This window comes from Ascaphus truei, chromosome 6 (assembly GCF_040206685.1).
Source record: "Ascaphus truei isolate aAscTru1 chromosome 6, aAscTru1.hap1, whole genome shotgun sequence".
Taxonomy (NCBI): Eukaryota; Metazoa; Chordata; class Amphibia; order Anura; family Ascaphidae; genus Ascaphus; species Ascaphus truei.
The window spans coordinates 125,257,310-125,277,203 of record NC_134488.1 but is presented as its reverse complement, the minus strand read 5'-3'; the positions used below and the strand labels follow the sequence as shown (position 1 = coordinate 125,277,203).

Sequence of the window (19,894 nt, the reverse complement as noted above, 5' to 3'; positions counted from 1 at the left end):
GTAGCACAGTACTGTACACATTACAATTAATTCATTTAATCTAATTGCACAAATCCATAAAATTCCAACAAAGCAACCGCGATAATCACGTGTGCCTCAGGCGATTGGAGTACAGCAGCGCACACAAAAACTGCGCTGTGATGCCTTGTATATAACTCATTACTTTGGTGTAGGTGACTGAGTGCATCCAATTTGGGGGCTTCTTGTATCTCACCTTCCATCTGGAGGTTTGAGACTCCAGCAGTGTGTTTGTACAGTACATCTGTATGTACTAAACAGGTGTAGTAGAAAAGGGCACAGAGATTGTAATAAGTAGCACACATTTATTCAACAGAGCAGATTATACAAACATAACTGTAACACTTTCATTAGAAATTCACTATGTAAGTATATAAAATAAAAGCTGCTGGTGATTGGTGATACATTGTGTGAGATAAATCTAAACAAGAGCATTACACACGTGGTTTTTATACCATAGCATTAAGACAGTATAGGAAACAAATTACCATCAGATAATTATACATAACATTTTACGTGGGGATTATCTAAAGTGGTCACTAATATTCTGTTATGATTATTAAACATGTCATAGGCTCTTGCTTACAGTATGTAGGTAGTTGTGCTCAATTAATCCAACACAGCCCCAGGATTTCCCATTGCGAATTCATTGCTTGTCAAGCCTTGCAATTGAGATAGAAAGAAAAGAGCAATGTGTGTGCAAGTAGAAGTGTATGTGTACCATATCTTGTAAGGGTGTGTGTAAGGGTGTGAATAAGTTTGTGTGTACCATATAAGTGTGTGTGTAACTACTGTAGCAGTTCCAAGCTGTTAACTCTGTTGTTAGTGAGGGCAGTCAGAGCGTTTGATGCATTTGCCATGATAGCGAACATATCCAGGCTTACACTTGCATCCTGGATTACAGTGATGTACGCAATGTGGCTGCTCATGTATTGCACATGTGTTTTCTTCACAGGGCTTGTAGCACGCTACATAGACCTCGTTTTTGCTGCATATTTTACAATCCTTTAGCAGTATACATTTGTTAGATGTGGGATGCTCTAAAACGTAGCCAGGTTTGCAAGAGCATCCAGGATGGCAGGAATGATCACATGCAACCTTTAGGTCACCACAGCTTTTAGGACAAGGTTTGCAGGGGCTATAATATTGCTGGTTGTCCCAACAGTGAACGGCAGGTCCATGACCTGAGGAGAGAAAAATAATTAAAATTAGAATGGGGATTAAATAATACACCAGAAGCAGTGAAAATGAAGTGAGCACAAAACACATCAAAGGTAATTCTTTCAAGAGACTTCAGTTGGTGAAAATGTGAGGCAATTTTTATGATGTTTGCTCTGCATACATTTAGCCAGCTAAGCTGTATCATTTTACAGTTAAAAGCTATAATACTGTAGATGTTTTAAACTGAGTAATTGTGTAATCAGTACAACTTTTAACTTAACCAATATTAGAGGTGGGATTATTATTTTAAAGATATTTCCATTCAAATATGAAACACTTTTTTGGATGTTAAGATTAAAAAAAAAAAACATAATATGGAGCCTGGGATACAACACAATAACAACGCAATGTGAATTGTTTTGCCATGTTCTTCACACAGCAGCATTTAAATGATCCCTATACCACTAAGGATAGTCATAAGTTTTAGAGCAATAGTCTGAGGCACAATATGTAGAAATGCAAAGTGGTGCAAGTCTCCAGATGTATCAAAGACAAAATCCTACTGATTTCATGGCAATTTTGTTTGTGTCATCCATACTGTAATCAACAGGATTGCACTACTTTTGCCTGGATACCTATGACCTGTACCAGGCTGCCTTCCCTTTCTAAATAGCTTTGCAGAACAACCTGTGCCCAGCACGTAGCAGGTTAATTTAGAACAGACCGTCCTAATTAACCTTTTCAGCTGTCTCTCTAGTCTGTCTCTAAGCCTAAATCTCTCAGTGCTGGGAGAGCTCTAGTCCAGGGAGACACCCTGGACTGCTGCAGAGATCACGCGGGGACTACCTCTCTCTTTGAGCCAGGATGGTGCAGGAGCCTGGACCGCTGTGGAGAGAAGAAGCCTGCGCTGGGGCGATTCCCCTCCTCTCCTAGCCAGACTGGAGGAAACCAGCTGCAGTTCTAGTTTTATTTTTAGTAGAGATTTAATTTAAAAACTGAAAATTTCAATTTAATAACAGTTTTGATCAATTTTGTAGAATTTACATCTGTAATAAATGTATAAAGTTTAAATCGTATGTTCCCTGGTGCCTCACAAATCACAATATGTATCAGATGTATACATTTATAAACAATACTGTAAAAGAGATGCACTATTACTAAATACAGTACTGAAATTAGTTGTACCCTTAAAGAAGAGACCTGTGAGTTGACAAACACTTTACACTATAATTCTATCTATGAAGAACTCCCGTGTTGGTGCCCAACTATACTGACCAACTCTCCTATTTATAAGAAGAGTCTCTCGTGTTACACTGAAAAGAGTTCCCACTGAAAGATGTCAATCTAACTGGAACCCACCGTGAGTGTAGTATAGGAAACCTGCACACCGGAATCCCTGTACAGGGTGCTTGTCTACACCATTAAAACCAATGCATCCATCACTCAATGTGCCATCAATAGCTTGGAACTACGAGTTACACACACACACACACACACAAAATGACACACTCATTGCTCTTTTCTCACTTTTTTAACGTGCAAAGGCTTGACAGTGAATTCAATCATTTAACTGATTTGAAGAGCTGCAGAATATGTAACACAAATTCATTATTCTACGTAGTTAACTAAGTCTTTTTGATTTCCCATATTAACACAAGAAAAAACGCCAATGGATCCCCTGAAAATAAGCTTTTCATACCTGCGAATCCTGCAGGCGCTCCTGTTGGGGGCGCAACTGTTGATGTCACCAACATCATAGGCAGCACTGTCAATAGAAAATGATGGTTTAACATGGTGTCAACTTCAAATGAATATTTTCTGCTAATGTACACAGCAGACATTACTTATCAGCACCGTTGGTACTTTGTTTTCCTATAGATATCTAAACTGTTTTTGTTATAATAATTCCCCCCTGAGCAGGTTTGTACTCACCCAATGCCAGTGACAGTGTGATGAGGGCCCTGTGCAGCATCCTGACCTGTGAGGGACAGATACAGGACTCACATGAGAGGTGGTTCTGGTCCCCTCCCCGGGACACTACATTAACACCACAGTCACAGCTCTCCCACTCCTAATTACATTCACATTCTAAAGAAAATATTACCATCCCATCTCACCTCTATCACCAACACAGCAATCTCTCTGTATGTGGTTCTTCTGACGATGTGTCCAGAGTGAGCTTAACAAACCCTATTAAAGATCCTGCTTTTTATAGGCAAATGGTGAGTCTGGGGAATGTAAAAGCTAAATAAAACGACTGATTTGCATATACTGTAGTTGTCAATATTATTTAGCTACTTAATTGCTACATACTTCCTCATAATTTGCATGACAACAGTAGTTATTAAGTTAATTGTAGAAGCAGACACAATGGCTGTTTTTTAAACATTGGCCTGAATAAAATGTTGTCCTAAATTCTCATGTAGCGTTGTTTCTCCCGCCCTCTGGGAGATTCCCCCTGCTACCAGGTGTGTGATGATGCTGCATACCTATTGGCTCACAGAAGGCCTGAGATCACGGTGATGTTGGTGGGGAAACAGGATGGGCTTTAGGGGTGATAGCTGGTTCTTTCTCACTTTGGTGTTAGCGCCTCCATCTGCCGCAGGTTCCAGGAGTTCTGAAGGCAGCCCCTGCAGAAGAACTCTCTCATACTCCCCCTGATAGACTGCAGACTCAGGACGGAGCATATTTGAAACAGGAACAGTCTTTATTATTCTCAATTAAGAGTACAGTATACAGGCAGCACTGCATAATTTAATCTGGTTTCCAAACTCTGGATGGTCTCTGTTATCAAACCCCCAGCTATGGGCACCGAGAGCAGTCCCAGCTCTTCCCCTACTCCCTGTGGAGCAGGGGGTATGGTTATCACTCCCACATATCTAGAGGAGGGGATATAAGGTGACAGAGCCCTGCACACTTCTCCTGTGAGACCAGTCACTCTCAAGGGAGAGACAATCTGACATAATTTGGATGTGCAGCCCCTTAAGTACCGAAGGGGAGGATCCAAGGTCTGAGCCCCTTATTCGGCAGAACACAGGCCTTAGCCTGCCTCCCCCTTGTCACTTAAGGGAGCTGCTTGCAGGTGTGGAAAACCCTGTATTGGGCCTAACACTGCCTGCACTGTACCAGGATTTACATGTCAGGCAGGGTAGATTAGTAGCCAAGCCAGGCATAGCTACACTCTGCCTCTGGTGGAAAATCCAACGTCCCCACTTGGAACCGAATTTAGTGTACCATTCTTCAGTTGAACAACCTGGAATAATAGTTATAAACAACAACTTATGGCATACAATTGATAATACACCGAACTTCAATAGAACAGTATGTACTTAATCGCATACTATCCTAACAGTGATGAGCACAGATCCCTCCCAACATGGAGAACCTGCTACCATATCAGTAGTAATGGGACGGGTCAGGCTTTTTATTCAGCGTACCCATGTGGTCAGGGACAGTGACCCAATATACCCTCATGTCTTTCCAAGCGCTGAGCTTTGGATGCTTATGTGCGCGCGAGCGCCGCTTGAATGTGGCTGAACTTATTTTGAATCATTGAAGTGATCTCGCCAAGCGCACTCAGTGGCAGCATGGCCGCAGCATAAAGGAAGGCAAACAAAAAAACCCCAGTGAAATAACATCTAATGATATCTTAAAAGGGGAAAAATAAATTCTTACTGACTCTAAATATTCGCAATCAGATTACTCCCTGGATCAACACCCTTCCCATATTTACTTATTTGATATATCCCTGCATACCTTTCCTTTCTCAAAAGATGTCCAACTGTTTTTTTAAACAAATCTATATTATCTGCCATGACAGACTCCATGAATAATGAATTCCACATTGTATCTGCTCTTACTGTAAAGAACCCTTTCCTTTGTTGCTTTGTTATCACCAATGACAATATTAGTGAGAGATGGAGGGTTCTTAAAAACTAGTTTTGTGGTCTATATGGTAAACTTAAGGCAAGGACCTCCAAGGTACAGTATTATTGTCAGAAATGGTGCCACTGTCATGCTCTGCCACAGGTAGGTAGTTAAAGGTTAGGAAGGTAAATGCATGGCTAAATTGGTGTACGGGTTTGGGATTTTAAAGCACTGGGAGTTCTTTTCTAAGAGGTGCTATATGTATAAAAGGGATGGATTCCTGAATAAAGAGGAAACTTCTGTGCTAGGGGAGGGGACCATTACAAGATTGGAGAAGATTTTAAACTATGAGGTACGGGGATGGACAATCAAGTATTAATAAGTCACAAAGACTAGAAAGGAACTGGGAAATAACTATGGGTTATGATGGTGGTGAGAATGAATAGCTTAGCAAGTAAAGAGGTACATTACCAATTTTAATTGCAGATAATACTAGAAATACTATCAAGAATAAAAGTCTATTGGAACAGAAATTCAAGAACAGTTAAGGGAACAGATATTATAACATCTAAAATAATACTACACACTTATGTGTAGGCTTGCTAATGCAAGATGCTAATTCAAGATGCTTGGTTGATAAAATGGGCAATCTTGAAATAATCGTCATAAAAAATCAATATGATTTGTCAGGCATTACTGAAATTTTGTAGGATAAAACTCATGAACGGGCAGTTAATTTAGAGGGTTACTCCATTTTTTGAGAGATCAGGTCAAAAGAAGAGTTTGTAGGGTATGTTTAAAAGAGAAAAAGATTTAAAACCCATTATAAGGAAAGATACAGAATTTATAAAGGAATTTGGTAACAATGTAGAAGCTACTGTATGTGTATTTAAATCTTCAGTGGATATAAAAGTATATCTAAGACTTTTCGAGAAACAGACAAATATTTGTGAGACTGATAAGCCCAAACCTCTTTTGCAAATGGAAAAGGCAGCAAAACTAGGTCATGTTTTAATTATAAACGTATGCTTTTTGTTATCACACACAACCCCTGCAACCTCAGAATCTAGCCCCACGACACCATATATATTGTCATGGCAACGCATTGCCATTTGACCCACGGCATCATTTGACGCCGCATTGCCATGGCCTCGTCAGAAGCACAGGAGACAAGGTAAGGGACATACAGATTCTTCGCATGCTCCCCAGCATTTAATGTAAATGTTGTGGAGAAGAGCGCGGGGCCTCTGTAAGCGCCATGATCTTTTTTTTCAACGTCATCTTCTATATAACTATGACATCACCTTGAGCTCACATCAAGGCGGGTCACATTGGAGGGGCTGTACTTTTTAACCCTTTACTGCTAAATGGACCTTCAAAGCAATGTGCAATACTTTATGTGCAATGTGCAATACCTTCTTATTAGGCACATATTTTCATTTGGACGGCTAATATTCACAGGGCCCCAAATATTCTATGACACTTTTATTTAGACTTCACACCTCACACTTTGTCTGACTGGACATTCAACATATCTTCTTTCATTTGGGTGTTGTACGTTCATCCCAAAAGGAAAGAAAAGGGGGTTATTGATCTGCGCTCATGCTTCCTACAGTCTCTGGTGTAAACCAACTCCTTCCTTGTTGCTGCTTCTGTGCATGGAGATATTCCCCTTCTCCACTGAAGATCCACCGAGGATTACTCCAGAGGTAGACCAGTCATAGAAAACAAAAATTGCCACTTGAATTGAGAGAGAGACTGTGAACTTGGGAGACGTGCACACAACAGCCCGCGGACCGCGCGGTGCTGCGCAAACCCGGAAGTAGCTGTGCTGAGCAAGACGGAGACACTACTCAATTCCAGCGCACGGGACAGACTGTCTCGAGCTTGGCGTTGCTTCCCTTCTACCCACGGACGGGGCAGCATGGACTGTACCACTTAAGATCTCACTGGATAACAGATTAATTTTATGTAAGTCGATACTGTACTTGTTTTTTGTATTCACATTTATTATAATATTATTCAACCTCGGTGCGCCCTGTGCTTTTTGTTTTCAAAATGGAAAGAAGTTAATCAAATTATGAGGAAGCTGTAAAGAGAAAGAAATATATATAATTAAATTACCATAATATGTGTCCATATGCATGTCAATAGCTTTTAAATGGGTGTTTCCAGGAACATATTTCCTTCACAGAATATATTATTACATTTTGGACAGAAACCAATGTCCTGGAACTAGATTCCATATTCCTCTGTCTCCCTTTACAGCTTATGGGATAAATTTCTCCCTAGTTCAGTTGACTGTTATTTCCCCTGTTCCAGCAGCTTGCTGCATGTGAAAGGGCAACATTTTGCTACACATGTTGTTTACTTAGATATATTCAGTGAGTTGCTATAGCAACCTCAGCCTTTCTCTCAGAATGGGCTAGTCTGCTCTCTCCCCCTCTGCCTTGCTGACAGATGTTATGTCCCCAGGCTATTTTGTTACCCAGAAAACACTCACACTTCCTTTTACATTCAACACTGGCTGAGTGTGTACCTTCTGTAATTTTGCTCTACTGGCAAGGCCTCATCCTTTTCACCTGCCCTTACTACAAAGCACCCACAGAGAGACATTCTTCCATCACAAACATCTCATCCACAAGTGCCTCTCTTTATTGCTGCTTTCCTTAATAAAGTGAAGTCAATATACAGGACTTGTTGTGGTTTGGAAAGAGGGCTGAGTTGAACCTATCTGGGCTATTCCTAACAAACATGACTCTGGCCTCAGAATAACCAAAGACCATGCAAATCATCCAGAGAATTTAATACTTTTCTTCATCTTAAAAAGACACAAACTGATATACTGATATTCTGATTTATAAATAAAAAGAATATATTTGATGTTATTGGCTTGTTAACCAAGACGCATGCATGTACAGTATGTTGGTCTTTTTATACAGTATAGATGACAATTTGCTTTGGAAAGAATTTCCCTTTGGACGCATAAACAACAACCCACCATTTATTGTACCTACCAGAATTCAGCATCTCCTAGAGCAACAGTACACAGTCACCATCATCATCATCATCATCATCATCATCATCATCATCATCATCATCATCACCATCATCATCTTCATCATCATCATCATCATCATCATCATCATTATTTTTTACGTAAAAACATGCCTCCAAATAAGGGGGCTTTGCAATACTTTATAATCATTTTAAGGGCAACTAAAATTATATCTAGCAAATTTATGGGACTAAGGCAGGAAAAGTCGGACAGAAACTGATCTCTGCTTGGAGCATGTTCCAAAACTCTGAAGCTGGGATGGCCCATCCACCTTGTGTAAGGTGCAGAACTCTTGGCATGGAGAGATGGGCCCCCTTGAGGAAATGAGATCATAACCATTATCCCTCCTTGGCATCAAAATAGACTGAAGATAGACAGGGCTCTGTCCTGGGACCTCTTCTCTTTTCTCTGTACACACTTTCTATAGGTGACCTACAGTAATAACATCTTTTGGGTTTAATTATCACCTCTATGCTGACGACACACAAATATACTTTTTAACACCCGACCTTACACCTGCTGTACAAACCAAAGTTTCTGAATGTCTATCTGCTTAATCATCCTGGATGGCCCTCCGCCGCCTTAAACTCAACATGGCTAAAACAGAGCTCCTCATACTTCCTCCCAAACCTGGCCCTACTACCTCCTTCCACATTACTGTTGGAACTACGATCATTCACCCAGTAGTCCAAGCACGCTGCATAGGGGTCACACTCGACTCCTCTCTCACATTCGCCCCTCACATTCAAAACATTTCTAAAACCTGTTGCTTTTTCCTCCGCAATATAACAAAGATACGCCCTTTCCTCTGTTGCTCGACTGCTAAAACTCTGTCTCAGGCCCTCATTCTCTCCCGTCTTGATTACTGTAACCTCCTGCTGTCCGGCCTTCCTGCCTCTCACCTGTCTCCCTTTAAATCTATCCTAAACACTGCTGCCAGAATCACTCTACTCTTTCCTAGATCTGTCTCAGCATCTCCCCTCCTGAAATCCCTCTCCTGGCTTCCGGTCAAATCCCACATCTCACACTCCATTCTTCTCCTCACTTTTAAAGCTTTACACTCTTCTGCCCCCCCCCCTTTACATCTCAGCCCTAATTTCTCGTTATGCACCATCCAGACTCTTGTGTTCTTCTCAAGGATGTCTTCTTTCTACCCCCTTTGTATCTAAATCCCTCTTCTGCCTTAAACCCTTTTCACTGACTGCCCCACACCTCTGGAATGCCCTTCCCCTCAGTACCCGACTAGCACCCTCTCTCTGCACCTTTAAGACCCACCTTAAGACACACTTGCTTAAAGAAGCATATGAATAGCACTGTGGATATTCTGAACACATGATACATAAAGCTTGGCCCCCTGCAGACGCACTTACCAGAACTCCCTCCGACTGTCTCTGTACGTTCTCCCTAGCTACCAATTAAACTGTAAGCTCATTAGGGCAGGGACTCCTCTTCCTTAATGTTACTTTTATGTCTAAAGCACTTATTCCCATGCTCTGTTATTTATTTGATTACCACATGTATTACTACTGTGAAGCTCTACAGTGGCAGCCGCCCTGAGTCTAAAGCGGCTGCCACTGCGGGTAATTTAAAACCCCGTGCAGACACAGGCTTTTTTTTTTTCAGCGCCGCAGGCGCTTCCATTGTTCAGCGCCATTAACGCTGATTGGTGAAACAGGTGCGCGCGGCCGTGAGATGCGGCTGGCGTGCGACCAATTTCAGCGCCAAAAAAAAAGGCACAGAAAATTGCGGTTAAGCTTCAGATTAAGCTTAGCCGCAACAGTATGTACATTAATGGAGCTATATAAATAAAGACATACAATACAATACAATAATATTGTCCAGCGGTATTACACTCTCATTGAAAAGGACCAGTGACAGCACCGACACTCGAGGGACTCTTAAAGGGAACATGATTCACCAGTGACATGTGGAACCTCGTGGTGAGTTGCAGAGTCCAGCTCTGCAGGAAGGAGGTAACCGAAAACTTTCAACAGGGACATCCCTAGTCCGGCTGACATACAATATTGCTCTGTTCCCACAGATAAACAAGTTTTACCAAAATGTAATTAAGTGCCATTGGTTTCCTTGTTTTGTTTCATAAGAATATAGAGCACATTTTTTCTATTGAGAATAATGTGTATGTACCAGCCCTTTCTTCACATTGCTACAATTAACTAGATAATATAATTTATATGCAAATTATGAGGAAGTATGTAGAAATAAAGTATCTAAATAATTTTTACAGATATATACAAATCAGTAGTTTTATTTAGCTTTTAAATGCCCCCATGCTGTCCATTTGCCTATAAAGTGCAGCACCTTTATAAGGGTTTGTTAAGCTCACTCAGCTGATCTGTACCAGGAGTCTGTATGTAAAGATACCTTTACATGAATTTTACTCTTTATGTCTTGTAAGTGTGTATTATCTACCTTACATTTATTTAAATACATTTTATTTCATCTGCATCATGAGATAATGCACTAGGGAAGTTCGCTCTTTGCATACTATTGTTATGGTGTCTTGTTAACCACAATATATTTTTTGACAACCATTTGGAGTGCTGCCTTTGATTTTGTCTCACCACGGTATCGTTTTGCCTATTTTATCATATAGGATTTGCACCCACCTCATTGACTTACTAGATGGAGGGCCTACTGTTCCATGTTATATGATATATATTTATATATATATATATATGCATATATATATATATATATATATATACACGATACCGTTTGGAAACGAAATCAGCAGGCAGCACTCCAGAATTGAACAAACAAGTGTATTGAAAAAATAAACACAAAACCAACGTTTCGGTCCACGAATGGGACCTTTGTGGCACCACCTTGACAAAGGTCCCATTCGTGGACCGAAACGTTGGTTTTGTGTTTATTTTTTCAATACACTTGTTTGTTCAATTCTGGAGTGCTGCCTGCTGATTTCGTTTCCAAACGGTATCGTATTGCTTATTCTTCATTATAGGATCTGCACCCACATCAGTGACTATTATTACGGAGTGCTTTTTGTTCTTTTTCTATGATATATATATATATATATATATATATATATATATATATATATATATATATATATATGATACCGATTGAAGCACAAAATCAAGGGACAGCACACAGGTAAGTTGATCACAAATTCATTGTATTGAAAAAGGGACACAAAAACTGACGTTTCGGTCCCCCAGTGGGACCTTTCTCAAGGCGGTGCCATCGTTTTTTTGTGTCTCTTTTTCAATGCAAAGAATTTGTGATCAACTTACCTGTGTGCTGTCCCTTGATGTCGTGCTTCAACCGGTATCGTATGGTCTATTATTGTGTTATGGGATAAGCACCAAACTTTGTTTACTTTCATGTGGAGTGCCAGCTGTTTTTTGGATTATATATATATATCCTCATTGGATACCAACTGTGAATGTCCCCAGAGTACATTGGGTGCCGGGCACCAATTCCCTGATGTCCCTGATGCAGTGGGTTAGATACCTGCCCGGGGCTCCTGCACCCAGTTATTGCAGAATGACAAAAAGGGGATCCGTCTGATCCAACATTTTCATCCTCCTACGTGTGGGGTGAATTCCGACATGGATAATATCACCGTACCGTCTATACCGTGTATGTGACCTGTTCCCAGTCTCACTGGTGCTCTACCTGACTAGGTATCTGAGTCAGGGCCAACTGGGGCCTAGGGAACAAGGTCTGGCCTAGTCCAGAGGAACACTGCTCCATGGACACTACCTGTTCCTTTGCGGTCCCTCTCCCGACTGGCGTGGCTCACAGACCAACAAAAGTATCTATTCACAACCTTGGAAATTACAGACCTGTAAGCCTGACTTCAATAGTAGGGAAACTTCTTGAAGGTTTAATATGGGATAATATTCAGGAATACCTAATGGAAAACAAAATTATTAGTAATAGTCAGCATGTATTTATGAAGGATAGATCTTGCCAAACTAACCTTATTTGTTTCTTTGAGGCGGTAAGTAGGAATTTAGACAAGGGTAATGTAGTTGATGTGGTCTACTTAGATTTTGCAAAGACTTTTGATACCGTTTCATACTGTACAAGAGGTTGGAGTACAAAATAAAGAAAATTGGACTCAGTAATAATATATGCACCTGGATTGAAAACTGGTTAAAGGACAGACAGCAGAGGGTTGTCATAAATGGAATTTTTTCAGGTTGGGCTAAAGTCGTGAGTGGAGTACCTCAGGGATCGGTACGGGGACCCCTGCTTTTTAACTTGTTTATTAATGACCTTGAGTTTGGGATCGAGAGCAAAGTCTCCATCTTTACTGATGATACTAAATTGTGTAAAGTAATAGAATCAGAGCACGATTTAATTTCTTTTCAGAAGAACTTGGAGAGACTGGAAACGTGGGCAGGTAAATGGCAGATGAGGTTTAATACAGATAAATGTAAGGTTATTCATTTGGGATGCAAGAATAAAAAGGCGACTTACAAATTAAATGGAGATATATTGGGGGAATCCTTGATGGAGAAGGATTTAGGAGTGCTTGTAGACAGCAGGCTTAGCAATAGTGCCCAATGTCATGCAGTAGCTGCAAAGGCAAACAAGATCTTATCTTGCATCAAACGGGCAATGGATGGAAGGGAAGTAAACATAATTACTGTATGCCCCTTTACAAAGCATTAGTAAGACCACACTTTGAATATGGAGTACAATTTTTGGCACCAATCCTAAGAAAATACATTATGGAACTAGAGAGAGTGCAGAGAAGAGCCACTAAATTAATAAAGGGGATGGACAATCTAACTTATGAGGAGAGGCTAGCTAAATTAGATTTATTTACATTAGAAAAGGGGCGTCTAAGAGGGGATATGATAACTACATTCAAATATATTCGGGGACAATACAAGGAGCTTTCAAAATAACTATTCTTCCCACGGGCAGTACAAAGGACTCGGGGCCATCCCTTAAGGTTGGAGGTTCTTTACAGTAAGGGCAGTTAAAATGTGGAATTCATTACCCATGGAGACTGTGATGGCAGATACAATAGATTTGTTCAAAAAAAGGTTGGACATCTTTTTAGATGGGTATAGTATATAGGGATATACCAAATAAGAATACATTTGAAGTATGTTGATCCAGGGATTAAACTGATTGCCAATTCTTGGAGTCAGGAAGGAATTAATTTTTCCCCTTAATGGGGTTTTTTGTTTGCCTTTCTCTGGATCAATAAGTAAGTATAGATATAGGATAAAGTATCTGTTGTATAAATTTAGCATAGGTTGAACTTGATGGACCTACGTCTTTTTTCAACCTCATCTACTATGTAACTATGTGACTATGTAATATTCGCTGGTGCAGGGAATCCTAACCTCCTATTGGCTGCTGTGGGTCAGATGACTAGTAGCCCCTTGGGCTGCTGGGGATTGTAGTCCCCCATGCAGAGCCTATAAGCAATGGCTGCCGCTCCTGCACTCGTGCGCATGCGTAAAGCCCTTACTATGCTGCGGCACTACTACTACCTTCTGCGCATGCATGCGTTTTGTGAGAACAGAACAGTACTGGATGTCAGAAACTCCTTCCACAGAAGGCAAGTGACAGCGCATAGCCGTAGGACAAAACAGAGGATGGCTTCTGATGGTGACTTAGAAAACTTTTATTGAGAGCAGAGTATACAGCTGACGTATCCTCTGACGTGTTTCAGCCCTCAGGCCTTTGACAAAGGTTTTCTAAGTCACCATCAGAAGCCATCCTCTGTTTTGTCCTACGGCTGTGCGCTGTCACTTGCCTTCTGTGAAAGGAGTTTCTGCCCTGCTTTAATACGAGCCTCACGCCGGGTTGCTGTCTTGCTGTTTTCGGATGACGTCATCATCGCCGGTCATGTGACCGCCCTGTGCGACGGAAGAGTTGCTAGACGGGTTGGCGGTGCAACAAGGATCTACGAGGCTTGGCATCATACACTCCACTAACCATGAGTCTCTCTAACCCAATGTTATTTGTGCCCATTCTGGAGCCAATTGCTGGGAGAGACTTTACATCATTTATAGGGAGTGTTGCCTTGGCCTGCCACATATTTACCATTTCCACACAAATCAGTGATTGTGTTTTGCCTCTAGAGCACCTGATGGGTTAACCTCTATTTAACCGTTCCTTTATGCAGTACTGGATGTCAGCTGGACCAGTGATGTAATTTGAATTGCATTAAAAAACAAGTTTTGTTTCTGTCCAATGTATTAATTCTTTCTGTGAAAGAAATATGTCCCTGGAAAGACATGTTTTAAAGCTATTACCCTGCATGTACAGTAAACACATCTTATGTTAATTTAATGATGTGTTGTTTCTCTGTACAGCTTTCTCATAATTTGATTAACTTCTTTCCAAATGCAGGAAGACATGTGTAATGCTGCAAACTGCTGTATAAAGTTACAAAATACAGTAAATCTCCAAAAAAGTCCCTACTTCTTGTGTTTTGAGCTTTGACTTCCCCTGCATGCCTCTGACTTCCAATCCTCCTCACTTCCCTGAACTGTAGTGACCTCAGATGGGAATTATGTGCCTGCTTTCAGGCTGCACCCCAGGAAAGTGTCCCATTCGCCGCCCCCTTAGTTCTGCCTCCAGTTACAATATCCAGAACAGTATAACATGTGCATTAGTGTAGCAATGGCCTGAGAATGCAGTACATTGAATATAACTTATATACACGCTAGCACTGCCTCGTTACCACAAAGTACCAGTGCAGCCGTAAAAAACATCATTCAGTAGCTGCAGTCACGGGATCCGCGAAGCAATGAAGAGCCTGGAAATTGCGTTTGGTTTCGTGCGTTCAAGAAAACAGTAAGTCTTGCTTCATTTGTATGTACTAAACTGATGAACAAACTAAAAGACTTAGAAATACCCAATTTGTAATGAGAAAGACACATTTATTGAACAGAGCAGATTATACAAACATAACTGTGACACTTACATTGGAAATATATTATGTAAGTATATATAAGTAAAATCTGATGGTGATACATTTCGTAACATACTGTAAGTCTGAAAAAAAAAATCTAAACAAGAACCCTAGAGTGTGGTGATTCAAGACACTAAGAATCAGATTACAGTCAGATAATTATACATAACATTTAACCGGGGGATTATCTAACGTGGTTACTAAGATTCTGTTTATGATATTGAACATGTCACAGGCTCTTGCTTATGTAGGTAGTTTTGACAAATTAACCCAACACAGCTCCTGAAGTTTCCATTGCTAGTTGATTGCTTGTAAAGTCTTGCATTTGAGATAGTAAGAAAAGAGTTAGTATGTGTGTGGTAAGGGTGTGTGTACCACATACTGTAAGTGTGTCTAGCTGGTATTTCCAAGATGTTAACTCTGTTGTTGGTGAGGGCACCTAAAAGGACAGATGCATTCGCCATCATGGCGAACCAATCCAGGCTTACCCTTGCATCCTGGTCTACAGTCATCTGAGCAATGTGACCCCTCACTACTACTTAGGCCATCACATGTGTCTTCTTCACAGGGTTTGTAGCACCGTACATAGACCTCTTGCTTTGTGCATTCAACACAATTCTCTGGCAGGATACATCTGTCTGATTTGGGATGTTTTAGAACATTGCCTGTAATGCAAGAGCATCCAGGCCGACAACGACGAGGATTACATGCAACCTTTTGGTCCCCAGAGCTTTTAGGACAAGGTTTGAAGCTATAATAGGTTTGAAGAGATAATATTGCTGGTTGTCTCCACAGCGACGGTAAGATAAACCACCATGACCTGAGGAGAGAAAAATAATTAAAATTAGAACGGGGATTAAATAATCCACCAGAGGCTGTGAAAATCAAGTGAGCACAAATCAAATTAAGGGGGCTTGTACTAAGCAGTGAGCTTTCGCATTTGATTGGGAAATTTTGACTCGCCCGTTACAAAGTGAAGCCAAATGCGGGATTCACTAAGAAGTGAAGCGCATTTTGGTCCGTGCGGGTAAAAAGCCGCCCGATCGCGCAAGCTGTTTTTTCCCCCCCTGCAATCGCGCTTAAAGTTCTAAAGCGCCATAGCTGATTAAAAAAAAGCATCCTGTAAGAACTGCATGGAGACGCTGCGTCTTATTGCACGGCTCTTACAGTCGATCGTACTGTATAAATATAAATTTTAATAATAGTGTACATATGCAAGGGGTCTCCTGAGCTGAACTGCATTGGTTTCAGCTTTGGGGCACCCTACTTCATGAGATACAGGCTCCGTTATGGGGTGCCGGTATCCCCTGTGCTTTTAAGTCTCCCTCGTCACGTGACCAGGGCATTTAAATCCTACAGGGGGATACCGGCACCCCATAGACCCCATGCTCATGTACACTAGTATAAAAACACAAATATCAATAAAAAATAATTCATTACCGTAGCGGCTAGCCCTATGGTAATGAATCTGCATGAATGTAGTTTTTATTAATAGTGTGCGGGACAGAGGGTCTCCCGAGATGAACCACATTGATTTCCGCCTCGGGGACCCCCTGCTTTCCCAAGTTACAGGCCCAGATATGGGGTGCCGGTATCTCTTCCATTATTTAAATGTCCCGCGTCATGTGACGCGGACGCTTTAAATATGACGGTGACACTGGCATCCGATGACCTATTCCGGGACCTGTAACACGGGAAACAGGGGGTCTCTGAGCCCGAAATCAAAGTGGTTCAGCTCAGGTGACCCACTGCTTCCGCACACTATTAAAAAAAATCATTAAAGCAGCTCATTACCTTAGCAGTCTAGGAGATCCATAATTCTGGCAGATATTGTACAAGAAATGGTGATTTGCTGTTTTAAACCCTTTGCGCCTGAATTCTTTGCAAAGTCAGATATTATTTATTTATTGTGACTAACATACATGTGTGCTGCTTGTTTAACAAGTAGCAGTAAGTTTTGCCAGTAATGTCAAATCTATTTTTTTTCTCTTTTTATAAATCAGTATATCAGTTGGTGTCATTTAAAGATGAAGATAAATATTACATTCTCTGGCTAATTTGTATGGCATTAAATAAAGTTTGGATTCCGTCCAATGAAGTAAATATGTTCCTGGAAACACATGTTTTAAAACCACTGCCCTGCTTATAGGCAAATACTATGTTAATTTAATTATATGTTGTCTCTCTTTGCAGCTTCCCCATCATTTGATTAACCTCTTTTCTTTTGGGAGGAACCTACAGTTAAACACCCAAATTAAAGAAGACCCGTTAAATGCCCCCTCTGTGTCAGGTGTGAAGTCCAAATTAAAGTGTCAAAGAATATTTGGGGCCCTGTGAATATTAGCCCTCCAAATTAAAATATGTGCCAAATAAGTAGGTATTGCATATTACACATACATTATTGCACATTGCTTTGCAAGTCCATTTAGAACAGAAGGGGACCCCCTGCTTCCCGAGATACAGGCTCCGTTATGGGGTGTCGGTTTCTCCTATGCATTTAAATGTCCCGGTCACGTGACACGAGACATTTATTTGCATAAGAGATACCAGCACCCCATAACAGTGCTTGTATCTCAGAAGCAGAGGTCCCTGTACCTCAAATGAACTTGGTTCTGCTCCGGAGACCCGCTGCTCACGTACACTAGTAATACAATTTGTACTAAAACAGCTTCATTAGCTTAGCGGCTAGCCGCTAAGGCAATGAAGGGGGTCAAATTCAATAGCCCGTTTATTGGGGGCAGAGGGGGTGAATGAAGGGGCTAGTAGGCACAGGGTGGGTGGTTAGGCCTGCTGGGATGATTGCGGGAGGAGTTAACCCCTTCACTACCATAGTGGTGGGAACTGCTATGGTAATGAAGGGATTAACCAGTCCCACAACCCCCCGGTGGGCCTAAACACCACATCTTGGGGCTGCTACCCCCTTCACCCTATCCCTCTACCCCCAAGACACAAAAATAAACACAACGACCCTACTACCCACCTCCTCTACCCCCAGCACTTTAAGGGATGATGTCATATCCTTTTTAACAAATGTAACATATCACATGGTACAGGGACCAATGGGATTGTCTTCAATCCCATTTGCTGTAATACCTTGTGATATGAGCCATGTGGTTTTAAGGATGTGGCGTGCATCCCCTAGAGATGATGTCACATCCGTAAAAAAAATTAAAAGCCGGTCACATAATACAGCATACCATCAGATTGAAGATGTTCCATCTGACCCTCAAATGTGACGTCACAGGCCCTATATAAGGCCTGCTCCATCTCATTTTAGCTGAAGATGTCGACGAGTCAACATCCGTTTTGGATTTACCATGGGGTGTGGATTGAAAGAAAAGAATGTTGAAGAAAAGTAGAAATTACAGAAGAAGATACAAGAAGGAGAAATATTTTTTTTGTACCTGATGCTGATCTTCAAGGAGCTTGGAGACACATTGCAGTGGATGATGTCGCGTGTCGAGAGGTTCCTAATATGCCGGGGTTCATTGGCTGTTTACAGCTCTGGAGATGGCAAATGCTTAACTTACCACCATGGATAATGTCACGGGAGACCAGGCAGTTTACATCTTTTTACCAGGATCATTCATTGAGCAAAACAGTATGGTGAAATAAATTGTAATGTATTCACATAAATTCATATACACACAGTGGACACAAAATATAGACGAAAAGACACACTTACTGGGTGTCTGGGATCGAAAACTAGAGTCTCCACCCCTCCCCCTCCTCCCCTCCCATCCTCCCCTCCCCCCTCCCCTTTCCCCCCCTTCCCCCCTCCCCCCTCTCCCCTTTCCATCCCCCCCCTTTTCCCCTTTCTCTTTTTCTTCGTACAATTTTTATATCACTATTCTATATTACTTCATTCAATCCTTGATTTATTATATTTGCTGTTATGCTGTTATAACATTATGTATTATATCTGTATAAAAATGATGAATTATACGAACTGTAACAGTATATTTTCAGCTAGTTAAGTGGTTGGAAAGATCATCTGTATTCCATAAATTGATTATGATGTCGCGTACGGTTTTTCTGTATGTATCAAATGCTTTTTATTTTTTTATTTTTTTCATTTATGTATTTATTTGTGGCTATTAGACATATTACATATCTATACAATTTCATTCTGCAAGGCATCATGCTAGTATAGACTAATGTATTATGAGAACTTATTATGATTTATTATGATTTATTATGATTTATATATTAACCCTTCTTTCATTAATGATATCTTTTGTGATCATTTGGTATGAGCCCAGTGTGTTGAAATTTGCATAAATGTCTCTTAATCAGGTGCAGCACATTAGTCAACCATTAGATGGGAGTTATAAATAACACCCTCCCTTCATGTCTTGTTATACTCCTTGAGAAAGGGCGAACTCGACCGAAACGCGTGGGAGGAGGCCTTTTTGTTATGTTCCCTAGTATCCATTTTAAGTAGTCTTAATAAATTATTTTTATCCCACCTTGTGAGTCTGAATCTATTGGAGCAGCGCTGATATCGATCATCCTACCTTTTGTTTTTGTTTATTGTTTTTCTTTATTTAAAAATGTTTTATTAGATTTTCAGGTATAACTATGGTAAAAACATTGATTGTTTGAGTAATCCCTGTATGCTTGTAGAACCTGAGTGAATCCTACCTGTCTGAAAGTCTTATGTGAGTTGAATAATAGGAATGACGGTTTATTAAATATTACTATCTAGGAACTTGCAAGTGTTTCTAATTTCAGAATATAATTAATTGCTTGCGTTGAAAGTTTAATTTTTAAAGGTACACATCCCCACTACAATACATATTAATCAACACTGGGCAGGGAGAATTTGGTTGTCCGTGGAAAGAGAGGAGGAGAAAGAA

General features: G+C 40.8%; 1 protein-coding gene across 3 annotated transcripts in view; it reads right to left on the bottom strand.

Moving 5' to 3' along the window:
- Positions 1 to 303: 303 nt before the first annotated feature.
- LOC142497840 (serine protease inhibitor swm-1-like) overlaps positions 304 to 19,894 on the bottom strand; it is a 135,196-nt gene continuing 115,605 nt past the window's right edge. For 2 of the 3 annotated variants that reach the window (XM_075606206.1, XM_075606205.1), the window contains exons 4-6: positions 3,112 to 3,157; positions 2,879 to 2,944; positions 304 to 1,202 (exon numbers count right to left, since the gene is read on the bottom strand). In XM_075606206.1, coding sequence (XP_075462321.1) covers positions 1,157 to 1,202; positions 2,879 to 2,944; positions 3,112 to 3,157 — 158 coding nt within the window. In that variant the 3' untranslated portion in view covers positions 304 to 1,156. Of the gene's footprint in view, positions 1,203 to 2,878; positions 2,945 to 3,111; positions 3,158 to 3,296; positions 3,431 to 19,894 lie in introns of those variants that run through there. The other variant, XM_075606204.1, reaches the window with a different exon arrangement.